Source organism: Tachypleus tridentatus, unplaced genomic scaffold (assembly GCF_004210375.1).
Source record: "Tachypleus tridentatus isolate NWPU-2018 unplaced genomic scaffold, ASM421037v1 Hic_cluster_1, whole genome shotgun sequence".
In the NCBI taxonomy this organism is placed as follows: domain Eukaryota; kingdom Metazoa; phylum Arthropoda; class Merostomata; order Xiphosura; family Limulidae; genus Tachypleus; species Tachypleus tridentatus.
This window is the reverse complement of record NW_027467777.1, coordinates 32,875,792-32,893,526: the sequence shown is the minus strand read 5'-3', so window position 1 is coordinate 32,893,526 and position 17,735 is coordinate 32,875,792. Positions and strand designations below refer to the sequence as shown.

Here is a 17,735-nt window from a genome sequence, read left to right as displayed (position 1 = left end):
AAGCAAATGATATTAGATAAACATACACCCCTCAGTAAGCAAATGATATTAGATAAACATACATCCCTCAGTAAGCAAATGATATTAGATAAACATACACCCCTCAGTAAGCAAATGATATTAGATAAACATACATCCCTCAGTAAGCAAATGATATTAGATAAACATACATCCCTCAGTAAGCAAATGATATTAGATAAACATACACCCCTCAGTAAGCAAATGATATTAGATAAACATACATCCCTCAGTAAGCAAATGATATTAAACATACATCCCTCAGTAAGCAAATGATATTAGATAAACATACACCCCTCAGTAAGCAAATGATATTAGATAAACATACATCCCTCAGTAAGCAAATGATATTAGATAAACATACATCCCTCAGTAAGCAAATGATATTAGATAAACATACACCCCTCAGTAAGCAAATGATATTAGATAAACATACATCCCTCAGAAAGCAAATCATTTTAGATAAACATACATCCCTCAGTAAGCAAATGATATTAGATAAACATACACTCCTCAGTAAGCAAATGATATTAGATAAACATACATCCCTCAGTAAGCAAATGATATTAGATAAACATACACCCCTCAGTAAGCAAATGATATTAGATAAACATACATCCCTCAGTAAGCAAATGATATTAGATAAACATACATCCCTCAGTAAGCAAATGATATTAGATAAACATACATCCCTCAGTCAGCAAATGATATTAGATAAACATACATCCTCAGTAAGCAAATGATATTAGATAAGCATACATCCCTCAGTAAGCAAATGATATTAGATAAACATAAACTCCTCAGTAAGCAAATGATATTAGATAAACATACATCCCTCAGTAAGCAAATTATATTAGATAAACATACACCCCTCAGTAAGCAAATGATATTAGATAAACATACACTCCTCAGTAAGCAAATGATATTAGATAAACATACATCCCTCAGTAACCAAATGATATTAGATAAACATACACCCTCAGTAAGCAAATGATATTAGATAAACATACACCCCCTCAGTAAGCAAATGATATTAAACATATATCCCTCAGTAAGCAAATGATATTAGATAAACATACACCCCTCAGTAAGCAAATGATATTAGATAAACATATATCCCTCAGTAAGCAAATGATATTAGATAAACATACACCCCTCAGTAAGCAAATGATATTAGATAAACATACACCCCTCAGTAAGCAAATGATATTAGATAAACATATATCCCTCAGTAAGCAAATGATATTAGATAAACATACATCCCTCAGTAACCAAATGATATTAGATAAACATACACTCCTCAGTAACCAAATGATATTAGATAAACATACATCCCTCAGTAAGCAAATGATATTAGATAAACATACACCCCTCAGTAAGCAAATGATATTAGATAAACATACATTTCTCAGTAAGCAAATGATATTAGATAAACATACATCCCTCAGTAAGCAAATGATATTAGATAAACATAAACCCCTCTGAAAGCAAATGATATTAGATACACATTCATCCCTCAGTAAGCAAATGATATTAGATAAACATACATCCCTCAGTAAGCAAATGATATTAGATAAACATACACCCCTCAGTAAGCAAATGATTTTAGATAAACATACACCCCTCAGTAAGCAAATGATATTAGATAAACATACACCCCTCAGTAAGCAAATGATATTAGATAAACATACATCCCTCAGTAAGCAAATGATATTAGATAAACATACACTCCTCAGTAACCAAATGATATTAGATAAACATACACCCCTCAGTAAGCAAATGATATTAGATAAACATACACCCTCAGTAAGCAAATGATATTAGATAAACATACACCCCTCAGTAAGCAAATGATATTAAACATACATCCCTCAGTAAGCAAATGATATTAGATAAACATACACCCCTCAGTAAGCAAATGATATTAGATAAACATACATCCCTCAGTAAGCAAATGATATTAGATAAACATACACCCCTCAGTAAGCAAATGATATTAGATAAACATACACCCCTCAGTAAGCAAATGATATTAAACATATATCCCTCAGTAAGCAAATGATATTAGATAAACATACACCCCTCAGTAAGCAAATGATATTAGATAAACATATATCCCTCAGTAAGCAAATGATATTAGATAAACATACACCCCTCAGTAAGCAAATGATATTAGATAAACATACACCCCTCAGTAAGCAAATGATATTAGATAAGCATATATCCCTCAGTAAGCAAATGATATTAGATAAACATACATCCCTCAGTAACCAAATGATATTAGATAAACATACACTCCTCAGTAACCAAATGATATTAGATAAACATACATCCCTCAGTAAGCAAATGATATTAGATAAACACACACCCCTTAGTAACCAAATGATATTAGATAAACATATATCCCTCAGTAAGCAAATGATATTAGATAAACATACATCCCTCAGTAAGCAAATGATATTAGATAAACATACATCCCTCAGTCAGCAAATGATATTAGATAAACATACATCCTCAGTAAGCAAATGATATTAGATAAACATACATCCCTCAGTCAGCAAATGATAATGGATAAACATAATCCCTCAGTAAGCAAATTATATTAGATAAGCATACACCCCTCAGTAAGCAAATGATATTAGATAAACATACACTCCTCAGTAAGCAAATGATATTAGATAAACATACATCCCTCAGTAACCAAATGATATTAGATAAACATACACCCCTCAGTAAGCAAATGATATTAGATAAACATACACCCCTCAGTAAGCAAATGATATTAAACATATATCCCTCAGTAAGCAAATGATATTAGATAAACATACACCCCTCAGTAAGCAAATGATATTAGATAAACATATATCCCTCAATAAGCAAATGATATTAGATAAACATACACCCCTCAGTAAGCAAATGATATTAGATAAACATACACCCCTCAGTAAGCAAATGATATTAGATAAGCATATATCCCTCAGTAAGCAAATGATATTAGATAAACATACATCCCTCAGTAACCAAATGATATTAGATAAACATACACTCCTCAGTAACCAAATGATATTAGATAAGCATACATCCCTCAGTAAGCAAATGATATTAGATAAACATACACCCCTCAGTAAGCAAATGATATTAGATAAACATACATTTCTCAGTAAGCAAATGATATTAGATAAACATACATCCCTCAGTAAGCAAATGATATTAGATAAACATAAACCCCTCTGAAAGCAAATGATATTAGATACACATTCATCCCTCAGTAAGCAAATGATATTAGATAAACATACATCCCTCAGTAAGCAAATGATATTAGATAAACATACACCCCTCAGTAAGCAAATGATTTTAGATAAACATACACCCCTCAGTAAGCAAATGATATTAGATAAACATACACCCTCAGTAAGCAAATGATATTAGATAAACATACATCCCTCAGTAAGCAAATGATATTAGATAAACATACACTCCTCAGTAACCAAATGATATTAGATAAACATACACCCCTCAGTAAGCAAATGATATTAGATAAACATACACCCCTCAGTAAGCAAATGATATTAGATAAACATATATCCCTCAGTAAGCAAATGATATTAGATAAACATACACCCCTCAGTAAGCAAATGATATTAGATAAACATATATCCCTCAGTAAGCAAATGATATTAGATAAACATACATCCCTCAGTAACCAAATGATATTAGATAAACATACACCCCTCAGTAAGCAAATGATATTAGATAAACATACACCCCTCAGTAAGCAAATGATATTAAACATATATCCCTCAGTAAGCAAATGATATTAGATAAACATACACCCCTCAGTAAGCAAATGATATTAGATAAACATATATCCCTCAGTAAGCAAATGATATTAGATAAACATACACCCCTCAGTAAGCAAATGATATTAGATAAACATACACCCCTCAGTAAGCAAATGATATTAGATAAGCATACATCCCTCAGTAACCAAATGATATTAGATAAACATACACTCCTCAGTAACCAAATGATATTAGATAAACATACATCCCTCAGTGAGCAAATGATATTAGATAAACACACACCCCTTAGTAACCAAATGATATTAGATAAACATATATCCCTCAGTAAGCAAATGATATTAGATAAACATACATCCCTCAGTAAGCAAATGATATTAGATAAACATACATCCCTCAGTAAGCAAATGATATTAGATAAACATACATCCTCAGTAAGCAAATGATATTAGATAAGCATACATCCCTCAGTAAGCAAATGGTATTAGATAAACATAAACTCCTCAGTAAGCAAATGATAATGGATAAACATAATCCCTCAGTAAGCAAATTATATTAGATAAGCATACACCCCTCAGTAAGCAAATTATATTAGATAAACATACACTCCTCAGTAAGCAAATGATATTGGATAAACATACATCTCTCAGTCAGCAAATTATATTAGATAAGCATACACCCCTCAGTAAGCAAATGATATTAGATAAACATACACTCCTCAGTAAGCAAATAATATTAGATAAACATACACTCCTCAGTAACCAAATGATATTAGATAAACATACATCCCTCAGTAAGCAAATGATATTGGATAAACATACATCTCTCAGTCAGCAAATTATATTAGATAAACATACACTCCTCAGTAACCAAATGATATTAAACATACATCACTCAGTAACAAAATGATATTAGATAAACATACATCCCTCAGTAAGCAAATGATATTAGATAATATTACACTTCTCAGTAAGCAAATGAAGGCCCGGCATGGCCAGGTTGGTTAAGGCGTTTGATTTGTAAATCAAACAAGGCGTTATAATGTTACAGTCAATCACACTATTCGTTGGTAAAAGAGTAGCCCAAGTGTTGGTGGTTGACAGTGATGACTGGCTGCCTTCCCTCCAGTCTTACACTGCTAAATTAGGGACGGTTAGCGCAGATAATCCTTGAGTAGCTTTGCGCGAAATTTAAAAACAAATCAAACCAGTTAGCAAATGGATTAATTATATCAGATTAATTACTGGCAAACATGTTGGCTACATCCCGGAAACACCGATGAAAATATATAAAACACTTGTGTAGCTTATCATAGTATAAGGCTTTTATTTAATATTCAACACGTCAAAAAATATCATAAAAAATAGAGCAAATATACTAGGCCTAAAGTTGCCAGAATTCACTCTCATAAATTATCCGCATAACCTTACTTATCTCACCTACAAATACTCCAGTAAAGTGGATAAAAGAAACAAACTTACAGCTGCATTACATACAAGCGCTTACCTCAAAACACATCTGAGATATGACTGCAAGAAATCAAATCCACGAAATCAAAAATAACCACAATTTTAAATCTTACTCACGTACTAGGTTTCAGGAGAATTACTGTCGTGAACGCTCCCTGTCGGAAAGAGAAGTAACTATCACGTTGTTTTATTTTACACTTCTTCAAATAAATTTCCTACCACGTTTAGTGTGTTTTTCAATGCTTGTTTTTACTTTTCCCTTATCCTACTATTTATGATCACTACTTAAACATTTCTCTGGCCTTTTTTTCTTCATAAAATGGCGTCTGGATGTGAAGAACCTTACTTTCGCTACAAATCTTTTAATTTACTGTATCATATGTTTGGCAATGGTACTCGAAGCCCTAACGAAATGTTGTGTGCTATATTTTAAAACAAGAAAGTGGTCAATGATTACTATAAAGATTGACACTCTACATTAAAGAAGGCCTAGTGTTTATGGTATTAAACTCGCAATTTGAGGGTCGCGGGTTCGAATCCCTGTCGCACCAAACATTCTCGCCATTTCAGCCGTTGTGTGTCATAATGTATCGGTCAATCTCACTATTCGTTGGTGAAAGAGTAGCCCTAAGAAGAACTCGATAAGTTAGTTAATGTTCACAATACCTACAGCGTTAAAATGTTTATTTAATCATTATATTGCAATATTAACTCAAGATAAATAAATATGTTTTACGGAATAAAAGCTGAATCAAAAATGTTAGGCTTAAGATCTACCGAATTACTTATGTGCGAGTACAAGGTCGTTATAAGTGAATTTGGCTTAGCGCTTTAAACTAAAAAAGCGTGACTCTCACGTGCACAAAGTGTCGTTCATGTAAAGTTTATAAACAAACAAACTTTATATTTTCTTTTTTAAGAGAGGAAGAAAGACAGATTTGATATGTTTTAAACTTTTATTGTTCTGTCGAGTACAAATTTCCACACGTTACACGAATTAAAATAAAATACTCGTCCCAGACTTCTTTGTGTAGTTTTATTCTCTGTTCTTCGGTCTTCTTTTTTCATTTCTGAGATTTTGGAATAAATAAATAAAGTAAGGTCAGTACTTTTAATAAATAAAATAAGGTCAGTACTTTTAGTAAATAATAAATAAAGTAAGGTCAGTACTTTTAATAAACAATAAATAAAGATCAGTACTTGTACTAAATAATAAATAAGGTAAGGTCAGTACTTTTAATAAACAAAATAAGGTCAGTACTTTTAATAAATAATAAATAAGGTAAGGTCAGTACTTTTAATAAACAATAAATAAAGATCAGTACTTTTAATAAAAGAAAGAACAACTTACTGATACAGAAGCAATTCTTGCATACATATATTTAGAACTCATTTTTTCTTGTTTCAGCACGTTAACTAAGAGGTATCAAACAGCAATTTTCAGGGTATGAAGCATCATTTTAAACATATGAAGTACATATCTCCATTGTTTGTTTTTAATGTCGCGCGAAGTTACACGAGGACTATGTAGTAGTGTAAGACCACAGGGAAGGCATCTTGTTATCACCACCCACCGCCACTCTTGGGTTACTCTTTTATCAACGAATAGTGGGATTGACTGTCACATTATAATGTGAAAGGGCGAATATGTTTGGTATGACGGGACTCGAACCTGTGACCCTACGATTACGAGTCGAGCTTCTTAACCACCTGACTATTCCGGGCCTACACATATTTTCATAAGTTCAATTTCATTTGACTTTAGAGGGTGCAACTCTAAATAACTTTGAACTGGCTGTAGGGACACTAACATGTTTTGGTTTGCTTTAGGAGAAGTGATCGGCGAGACCAATGCAGGACTCGAATCTCTAATTCTGCTTACCATCCAGATTCTAATACAGTTAATATACCACTTCTCAAATGCCACATCTTAGGTCGATAAAGTGTCTGGCCAATTCTTGGTTCGAATCCCATATGATTTCAGTGTCATTCCATTAGAATGTTTCTTATCCACATTGAAACCGAAGGATTTATTTCAAGGAGATTATGTAACTTGTGATTGATTTATTAGAGTCAGTCTTACGTTCTTTTTAATTATTCTTTCCAGTATTTCAGCGATCACTGGATGTTATTGTGTTCTAATTGTATTATGTGTCCTGTTAATAGCTGGGTAAAAGTTATGTTTATGATAATTTGATGGGAGAACCAGTTCAGGAAAGGTATCGAATCCAAGTTTTTATTTCCAAGTTGGGAACAGTTTTAAACTCACTTCTTTTCAAACATGGAAACCGAGTTAGGAAACGTTTCGAATCCAAGTAAGAAAAGCTGGTTGGAATAAGTTTCGCATGCACGTTTCATTTCTAGGGAGAACTGGAGTAGGGAATATTTCGAGTCTAAGTTTAATATTGGAATTTCTGTGAACATGCGACGAAAATACGCGACAACTGCGATAACACAAGAATCGTTTCGTGTTCGTCCAGAACCTGTATTTTGTTCCTTATCATTTTTACCAAATCTTCGTGTAAGTTTAACTTGAGATACGTTATGCGTTTTAAAATAATTATTACTTGTTCGTTTTCTTTATTTTTTCACATTGTAATATAATTTCTAGTTAGACTCACCTCAGTTTCCAATCTCTCCGCCAGTTGGAAAATTAGGACCACCTCCGGTCATTCCTTAGCCACCTCCTCTACCACCACCTCCAGTCATTCCTTGGCCACCACCTCTACCACCACCTCCAGTCATTCCTTGACCACCACCTCCAGTCATTCCTTGGCCACCTCCTCTTCTACCACCACCACCTCCAGTCATTCCTTGACTACCTCCTCTACTACCACCACCACCTCCAGCCATTCCTTGGCCACCACCACCACCTTGTCTGCGAGAAGCCACCACTGAGATCAGGGTTACCACTATGAATAAAACTTGTACTTTCTTCATAACTGGCTGCTGTATTTCACGTTTATCTGGTGTTGGAATTGTTGGTTATCGAAGTGATAGACAACTCTGAGCGATGCATTACTTATATACTTTCCTGAATGGATTTGTTAAACATGAATCACTAGAAATTTGAAAAGAAAGGTTACACAGTTCTACAAATTCCTAGGACAACTGCTTAAATAATGTCACATGATTCTCAAAAAAAGAAAAATAAAGCACATTGCGTATTGAATGTTTGACTCAGCCTTAAGACTAACGGGTACAGGATACTTGTCATGTTCGTCAGAAATGGCACGCGGCGCTGTATTTACATTTGACAATAATCAGACTCTTTGATGAGAGTTGTGGTCGAGTCGCTATTTTTTCTTATACTCTTCTTGCAATTGACGTGTCGGGCTAAACCATCTTTTAAACTACAAAGAAACCACGTGTCTATGAATGGACACGGTCTGTATGTAACTGTTTTGAGTCGTGTGATACGTGGCTGTGAAATGAACACGGGCAGTTGTTTGGACATATTACACAGACAGGTGTACAAACTTGTCTATTTTGACGTCATTTTCATAAACCCTAAATAACTAATAAAACAAATCGTTCTGCTTATATATTTGTCATTGTTAGCTCACAACAGGACTTGACTCATTAATAAACCTTTACTGTTTGTAGCATGTTAAAAACGTTGAATGCGAATGCCTAATTGTTTTTACATCACGGTTATATTAATATGGGAAAAAAGTGGTTATATTTCATTCTAATAGACTGAGTTGTTTGTTTAGTTGAAACTTATTTAAATTATTCATTTGTTACAAAACCCTTTAGTTTTCATTGTTTACGATTTAGTGGTTTGTTTTACAGCTAATCCACTTGGGTTATTTGGTCTGTCCACCACATAGAATCGAACCCTGAATGTCTATGGGTTGTACGTTCCCTAAACTTATCCGTAACTCAGTGTTCGGTAAACCAGATTAACTGGTTGTAGTCACCTTGCGGTGATTATAGGTAATGTTACGAGCCTGGCGTGACCAGATGGTTAGGGCACTCGACTCGCTATCTGAAGATCGCGAGTTCGAATTCCTGTCACACCAAACATGCTCTTCCTTTCAGCTGTGGGGACGTTATAATGTAAACTTACTGTATGTAACATTCTACCTTTAATCTTTGCAGTTTGTAATGTTACATCAACTTCTATACATGAACCTAACCCGTTCTATCCAATCAAACAATTGTTCTACTACCAAGTGATTAGTTCATTCTATTGTTTCTTTATATTCTGGAAAACTGTACTGGACAACGAGTGGAATGTTGTCTGGACACATTCAGAATCGTGATCCAGACACTTCTGTAGCTATATATCACAACGATCGTGGACACGATATCTGTTACTTCAACACACTGGACAACAACGCAGTCATGAGCCATTCTATCGGTTTGGTCTCGAAGGAAATAAATGAAATGTTTTATTTTCTACAGCCTTCTGTTTCTACGTGCGACCATATGCGGGCATATGAACATACTTATGACCAAGTTCAAATCTAGGTTTTCCTGGTATATGTAGATACACGAACACACGTACATGTTTACTTCTTAAGATTAACTTTTATATTTCATTTCTGGACAACAGAGAACTAGGTATATTTCCAGTGTTAATTGTGCGAAATACGGTTTCTAACGTTATAAGACAACAGACTTTTCTTTGAACCGCGGAGGAGTGAACATTGGGAAGTGGACATTACCTCCTAGCAATAGTGAACAACACCCTACATAACTGTTTTATTGACATTTACAAAGTATCTATATTTAAATGAAACTTTAGTTTCTAACTGTCATTTCTGTTTGCTATGATACATACGTATGTGTTAATATTATCCAAATTAACATTATTCATTTGCCAGTGATTAGTGTGTAAGGTTAGACATTTGTATTTTATTTTTGATCTTTTGTTGTTTTTTTGGTATCAAATTTTTTATTCCAAGGTTTAAAATGACTACAGGGCGGACGTCCCGTCCTGAACATTAATATATCTCTTTAGCAATACCATCTTTTGTAATAAAGGTTTTACTTGTTTTTTAAATATTAATTTTGATTTAATAATTCCGTTTTTCTTCAGTGACAACGTTGAATTTCAAGTGAGGTCTCTGATTCTAGCTACTGACATCACCCGACAGCAGGAATTTTTAACAACGTTTAAAGTAAGATTCAATTTTTCACCATTTCGCTGTTGCTATTACAAAACAGCGTTTTAAACCAAACATTGTTTTATATAAGTTTTAAATGTTGCTTTCCATTAACCCTAACATTACGTGTTATTCGTCTTAACGTTGCTTGTCACTAGCCATAACGTTACCTTTTATTAAGCCTAAAGTTACCTGTCATTATTTCTAACATTACTTTTAATTAGCCTTAACTTTTCGTTATCCTTGACCTTAATTTTCGTTTACCCTAACAGTAGTATTTATTATCCTTAATGTTACATTTTAACAACAGTGGTTCAACTGGCAGCCTCGTGGGGGCTTACAAATGAATTTTCTGTTTCTCGCAACAAAATGGCCTGACCCTTAAATTTTTCAACGGGGACCTATTATGATCCTTCCTCAATTCTAAGGCAAAAAAAACAAACAAAAAAAACAAACCTAAAGGTCCATAAGAGCCATTGTAGACTCTTAGCCTGGAGCTAACGACCACATAGCCCCTCCCTTTATCTATCCTCTACTTCGCACTCGTGAATAACGTCTTGCAAATCATTTACGCTTTACTAAATATAGATTCACCAATAAATTTCAACTGGTCATATAAGCACGAAGTTACGGCCCTCCAATGTTTGGAGTCCATGGCTAAAAGGTTGGTTAGTCATATTTTTAAGAATGTGGTGATAGCCGTAATTGAACCACTAACCAAGATATAATTATATTTATAGTACCGATACTATACAAAGTGGAAAACTTGGAGAATCTGGAAAAGAATCCCAAAAGTTGAATAAAAGAACATGAAAAATTGAATTGTTTTAATTTTAAATCTCAGAACCCGCAGTCGTATTCTAGTCATACTGTTAAGCTGTACCAGTTATTAATGTATTAAAACAAACTTATTACTCTGAACTATACTTCCTTGTATATAGATACTTCGCTTTAATCTGGAATGTTTATTATTCTTTATAACGATAATGAGAAACGTTGGATGTTAACAACATTCTAAGTTCACAAGAACTGTATAAAGATATACTATCACCCCCACAAGAGGATAACTGACACACACATATATATATATACAGTGTCGAACATCAGATTGGTACTAATCACTACAATAGGAAATCGCTGTCAGTTTGTTTATATTATAGTCTTTTTACTATTAATGTTCGTAAGACGATATTTATCTGACTTGGTTGACAAAAAATTCACTTAACACGTGGTCATGACGTGCGTTTTCGAAACAAATGTCATATTCAACCTTGGTAAATAATGGTTGTAAGTTATATTCAACATAAGAGTCTGCTCACAAGTTATTTCTGGAGTTTTTGTCTCACCTTTTACTGTTATTTTATCGTGTTTTTATTTTCAGAACTATTTAGAAGAAAAAACACTTGATTTATCAAAGAAAGAAATGAGACATTTTATTTTACAGGTAGGTTTTACAAAAGTTTTATAAAAAATAGTGAAAATTGTAATTACAATCAATAATATATGTAAAATCAACATGCCGAATTCAAAGATCTATCAATATATCTAAAACCAACATGGCCAGTTCATAGATCTAACAATATATTTAAAAATCAACATGGCCAGTTCATAGATCTAACAATATATGTAAAATCAACATGGGCAGTTCATAGATCTAACAATATATGTAAAACCAACATGGCCAGTTCATAGATCTAATAATATATGTAAAATCAACATGAACAGTTCATAGATCTAACAATATATGTAAAACCAACATGGGTAGTTCATAGATCTAACAATATATGTAAAAATCAACATGGTCAATCCATAGATCTAACAATATATGTAAAACCAACATGGGCAGTTCATACATCTAACAATATAAGTAAAAATCAACATGGGCAGTTCATAGATCTAACAATATATGTAAAACCAACATGGGCAGTTCATAGATCTAACAATATATGTAAAACCAACATGGGTAGACCATAGATCTAACAATATATGTAAAACCAACATGGGCAGTTCATAGATCTAACAATATAAGTAAAAATCAACATGGGCAGTTCATAGATCTAACAATATATGTAAAACCAACATGGGTAGACCATAGATCTAACAATATATGTAAAACCAACATGGGCAGTTCATAGATCTAACAATATATGTAAAACCAACATGGTCAGTTCATAGATCTAACAATATATGTAAAAATCAACATGATCAGTTCATAGATCTAACAATATATGTGAAACCAACATGGTCAGTTCATAGTTCTAACAATATATGTAAAAATCAACATGGTCAATCCATAGATCTAACAATATATGTAAAAATCAACATGGGCAGATCATAGATCTAACAACATATGTAAAAATCAACATGGGCAGTCCATAGATCTAACAATATATGTAAAACTCAACATGGGCAGTTCATAGATCTAACAATATATGTAAAACCAACATGGGCAGTTCATAGATCTAATGATATATGTAAAAATCAACATGGTTAGTCCATAGATCTAACAATATATGTAAAACCAACATGGGCAGTTCATAGATCTAACAATATATGTAAAATCAACATGGTCAGCTCATAGATCTAACAATATATGTAAAATCAACATGGGCAATTCATAGATCTAACAATATATGTAAAATCAACATGGGTAGTCCATAGATCTAACAATATATGTAAAAACCAACATGGGCAATTCATAGATCTAACAATATATGTAAAACCAACATGGGCTGTTCATAGATCTAACAATATATGTAAAACCAACATGGGCAGTTCATAGATCTAACAATATATGTAAAAATCAACATGGGCAGTTCATAGATCTAACAATATATATAAAAATCAACATGGCCAGTTCATAGATCTAACAATATATGTAAAACTCAACATGGGTAGTCCATAGATCTAACAATATATGTAAAAATTAACATGGCCGGTTCATACATCTAACAATATATGTAAAATCAACATGGGTAGTTCATAGATCTAAAATATATGTACAAACCAACATGGGTAGTTCATAGATCTAATGATATATGTAAAAATCAACATGGGCAGTCATGGATCTAACAATATATGTAAAAATCAACATGGGCAGTTCATAGATCTAACAATATATGTAAAACCAACATGGGCAGTTCATACATCTAACAATATATGTAAAATCAACATGGGTTGTTCATAGATCTAACAATATATGTAAAACCAACATGGGCAGTTCATAGATCTAACAATATATGTAAAAATCAACATGGGCAGTTCATAGATCTAACAATATATGTAAAATCAACATGGCCAGTTCATAGATCTAACAATATATGTAAAACCAACATGGGCAGTTCATAGATCTAACAATATATGTAAAACCAACATGGGCAGTTCATAGATCTAACAATATATGTAAAAATCAACATGGGCAGTTCATAGATCTAACAATATATGTAAAATCAACATGGCCAGTTCATAGATCTAACAATATATGTAAAACCAACATGGGCAGTTCATAGATCTAACAATATATGTAAAACCAACATGGGCAGTTCATAGATCTAACAATATATGTAAAATCAACAGAATACTGTTGAACTTTGGCCAAGTTTGTTACGTCCGATGTTCAGTTTTTAACATTTCTCAGTCTTCTTGTGGACAGACTATTTCAGTTCATATTTAAAGTATTTTATTCACAACTTTAACTGGTAGGCAGTGAAACTGGACATGTGCTCAGTGTAAGCTTCTGTCAGGCGAGATACGTCCCTGTAATAATAAACAAAATGTATCTTTTGTCTACAGTTCGTTAAAAAATAACTTAAACTACAGATGTTTTCACGTTTTACTTATTTTATAGGGGGCGTTTCTGTTTACTTAACGAAAAGAAATAAAGCAACTGATAATTGAATGTTGGTTTTTTCATCCAGATGGGTCTGAAATGTGCTGACCTCTGTAACCCCTGTCGTCCATGGGTTATTAGTCAACAGTGGAGTTACCAAGTGTGCCAGGAATTTTATCGTCAAGGTAGATTCGTCCTTTACTTTTGTTGTATGGTTTATCATATAAGTTATCATTTGAATGTAATATGAATGCATGTTTGAAATAACCGATAAAGGTTGCATTTAAGTTCTTTATTAAGAATGCTTCTATTGTTATAATCTGTATGTCCAGTTACCTTGTCGTGATGATTCGAAAACCCTGTTGGCACTTTAACTCCTTCAAGAACGATTACATTATAGGACTTTCTGATTGGTTCCATCAGGGAAGATTGTTACATAACTTTCTGGTTGGTTCCATCAGGGAAGATTGTTACATAACTTTCTGGTTGGTTCCTTCAGGGAAGATTGTTACATATTTTTCTGGTTGGTTCCTTCAGGGAATATTGTTGCATAACTTTCTAGTTGGTACCTTCATGTGAGATTGTTACATAACTTTCTGGTTGGTACCTTCAGGTGAGATTGTTACATAACTCTCTGGTTGGTTCCTTCGGGGAAGATTGTTACGTAACTTTCTGGTTGGTTCCTTCAGGTAATATTGTTATATAATTTTCTCCTGCCGTTTCACTGTGAAAGCATGTTGACGTTTCGGAAAAAGACATATCTTTAGTGGTTATCTGCAAAGAAAGGAAATTACGAATATATAGTGGTCTAGGTATTACCATGTGTGAGGAACAACGGATATATAGTGGTCTAGGTATTACCATGTGTGAGGAACAACGGATATATAGTGGTCTAGTTATTACCATGTGTGAGGAACAACGGATATATAGTGGTCTAGGTATTACCATGTGTGAGGAACAACGAATATATAGTGGTCTAGGTATTACCGTGTGTGAGGAACAACGGATATATACTGATCTAGGTATTACCACCTGTGAGGAACAACGGATATATAGTGGTCTAGGTATTACCATGTGTGAGGAACAACGGATATATAGTGGTCTAGGTATTACCATGTGTGAGGAACAACGGATATATAGTGGTCTAGGTATTACCACCTGTGAGGAACAACGGATATATAGTGGTCTAGGTATTACCACCTGTGAGGAACAACGGATATATACTGATCTAGGTATTACCACCTGTGAGGAACAACGGATATATAGTGGTGTAGGTATTACCACCTGTGAGGAACAATGGATATATGCTGGTCTAGGTATTATGTGAGAAACAACGGCTTGTCAGGTGTTACCATATTTCCGAACATTTCTGTTCATCTGATATAAACACCAAAACATGAATGCCATAATTTATCTATTTTATTTCTGAACCGTAGGTGACATTGAACGTGAAATGAATCTTTCTGTTACTCCAATGTTTGACCGGACTAGAACCTCAGTAGCTAGAATACAGACTGGTAAGTTTGTTTGTTTGTTTTATGTAAAGAAATAACTTTGTTCCAGAAGTTCTTAGAGAACGGTTATTGTACGGACAGTGTTATCAAGAGTTGTGTTATCTATAGTGTTATCAAGAGTTGTGTTATCTACAGTGTTATCAAGAGTTGTGTTATCTATAGTGTTATCAAGAGTTGTGTTATCTAGTGTTATCAAGAGTTGTGTTAACTATAGTGTTATCAAGAGTTGTGTTATCTATAGTGTTATCAAGAGTTGTGTTATCTACAGTGTTATCAAGAGTTGTGTTATCCATAGTGTTATCAAGAGTTGTGTTATCTAGTGTTATCAAGAGTTGTGTTATCTACAGTGTTATCAAGAGTTGTGTTATCTAGTGTTATCAAGAGTTGTGTTATCTATAGTGTTATCAAGAGTTGTGTTATCTATTGTGTTATCAAGAGTTGTGTTATCTGGTGTTATCAAGAGTTGTTTTATCTACAGTGTTATCAAGAGTTGTGTTATCTATAGTGTTATCACGAGTTGTGTTGTCTAGTGTTATCAAGAGTTGTGTTATCTACAGTGTTATCAAGAGTTGTGTTATCTATAGTGTAATCAAGATTTGTGTTATCTAGTGTTATCAAGAGTTGTGTTATCTAGTGTTATCAAGAGTTGTTTTATCTACAGTGTTATCAAGAGTTGTGTTATCTGTAGTGTTATCAAGAGTTGTGTTATCTACGGTGTTATCAAGAGTTGTGTTATCTAGTGTTATCAAGAGTTGAGTTATTTAGTGTTATCAAGAGTTGTGTTATCTAGTGTTATCAAGAGTTGTGTTATCTAGTGTTATCAAGAGTTGTGTTATCTGTAGTGTTATCAAGAGTTGTGTTATCTACAGTGTTATCAAGAGTTGTGTTATCTAGTGTTATCAAGAATTGTGTTATCTATAGTGTTATCAAGAGTTGAGTTATTTAGTGTTATCAAGAGTTGTGTTATCTAGTGTTATCAAGAGTTGTGTTATCTAGTGTTATCAAGAGTTGTGTTATCTGGTGTTATCAAGAGTTGTTTTATCTACAGTGTTATCAAGAGTTGTGTTATCTATAGTGTTATCAAGAGTTGTGTTGTATAGTGTTATCAAGAGTTGTGTTATCTACAGTGTTATCAAGAGTTGTGTTATCTATAGTGTTATCAAGAGTTGTGTTATCTAGCGTTATCAAGAGTTGTTTTATCTACAGTGTTATCAAGAGTTGTGTTATCTACAGTGTTATCAAGAGTTGTGTTATCTACAGTGTTATCAAGAGTTGTGTTATCTATAGTGTTATCAAGAGTTGTGTTATCTAGTGTTATCAAGAGTTGTGTTATCTACAGTGTTATCAAGAGTTGTGTTATCTAGTGTTATCAAGAGTTGTGTTATCTAGTGTTATCAAGAGTTGTGTTATCTACAGTGTTATCAAGAGTTGTGTTATCTACAGTGTTATCAAGAGTTGTGTTATCTAGTGTTATCAAGAATTGTGTTATCTATAGTGTTATCAAGAGTTGAGTTATTTAGTGTTATCAAGAGTTGTGTTATTTAGTGTTATCAAGAGTTGTGTTATCTAGTGTTATCAAGAGTTGTGTTATCTACAGTGTTATCAAGAGTTGTGTTATCTAGTGTTATCAAGAGTTGTGTTATCTATAGTGTTATCAAGAGTTGTGTTATCTATTGTGTTATCAAGAGTTGTGTTATCTGGTGTTATCAAGAGTTGTTTTATCTACAGTGTTATCAAGAGTTGTGTTATCTAGTGTTATCAAGAGTTGTGTTATCTAGTGTTATCAAGAGTTGTGTTATCTAGTGTTATCAAGAGTTGTGTTATCTACAGTGTTATCAAGAGTTGTGTTATCTACAGTGTTATTAAGAGTTGTGTTATCTGTAGTGTTATCAAGAGTTGTGTTATCTACAGTGTTATCAAGAGTTGTGTTATCTAGTGTTATCAAGAATTGTGTTATCTATAGTGTTATCAAGAGTTGAGTTATTTAGTGT

General features: G+C 33.3%; 1 protein-coding gene across 1 annotated transcript in view; it reads left to right on the top strand.

The window, feature by feature from the left end:
• LOC143241666 (uncharacterized) overlaps positions 1-17,735 on the top strand; it is a 50,128-nt gene that overhangs the window by 16,452 nt on the left and 15,941 nt on the right. Inside the window, exons 3-6 of the mRNA XM_076484895.1 lie at positions 10,335-10,416; positions 11,783-11,845; positions 14,319-14,415; positions 15,667-15,747. Coding sequence (XP_076341010.1) covers positions 10,335-10,416; positions 11,783-11,845; positions 14,319-14,415; positions 15,667-15,747 — 323 coding nt within the window. The remainder of the gene's footprint in view (positions 1-10,334; positions 10,417-11,782; positions 11,846-14,318; positions 14,416-15,666; positions 15,748-17,735) is intronic.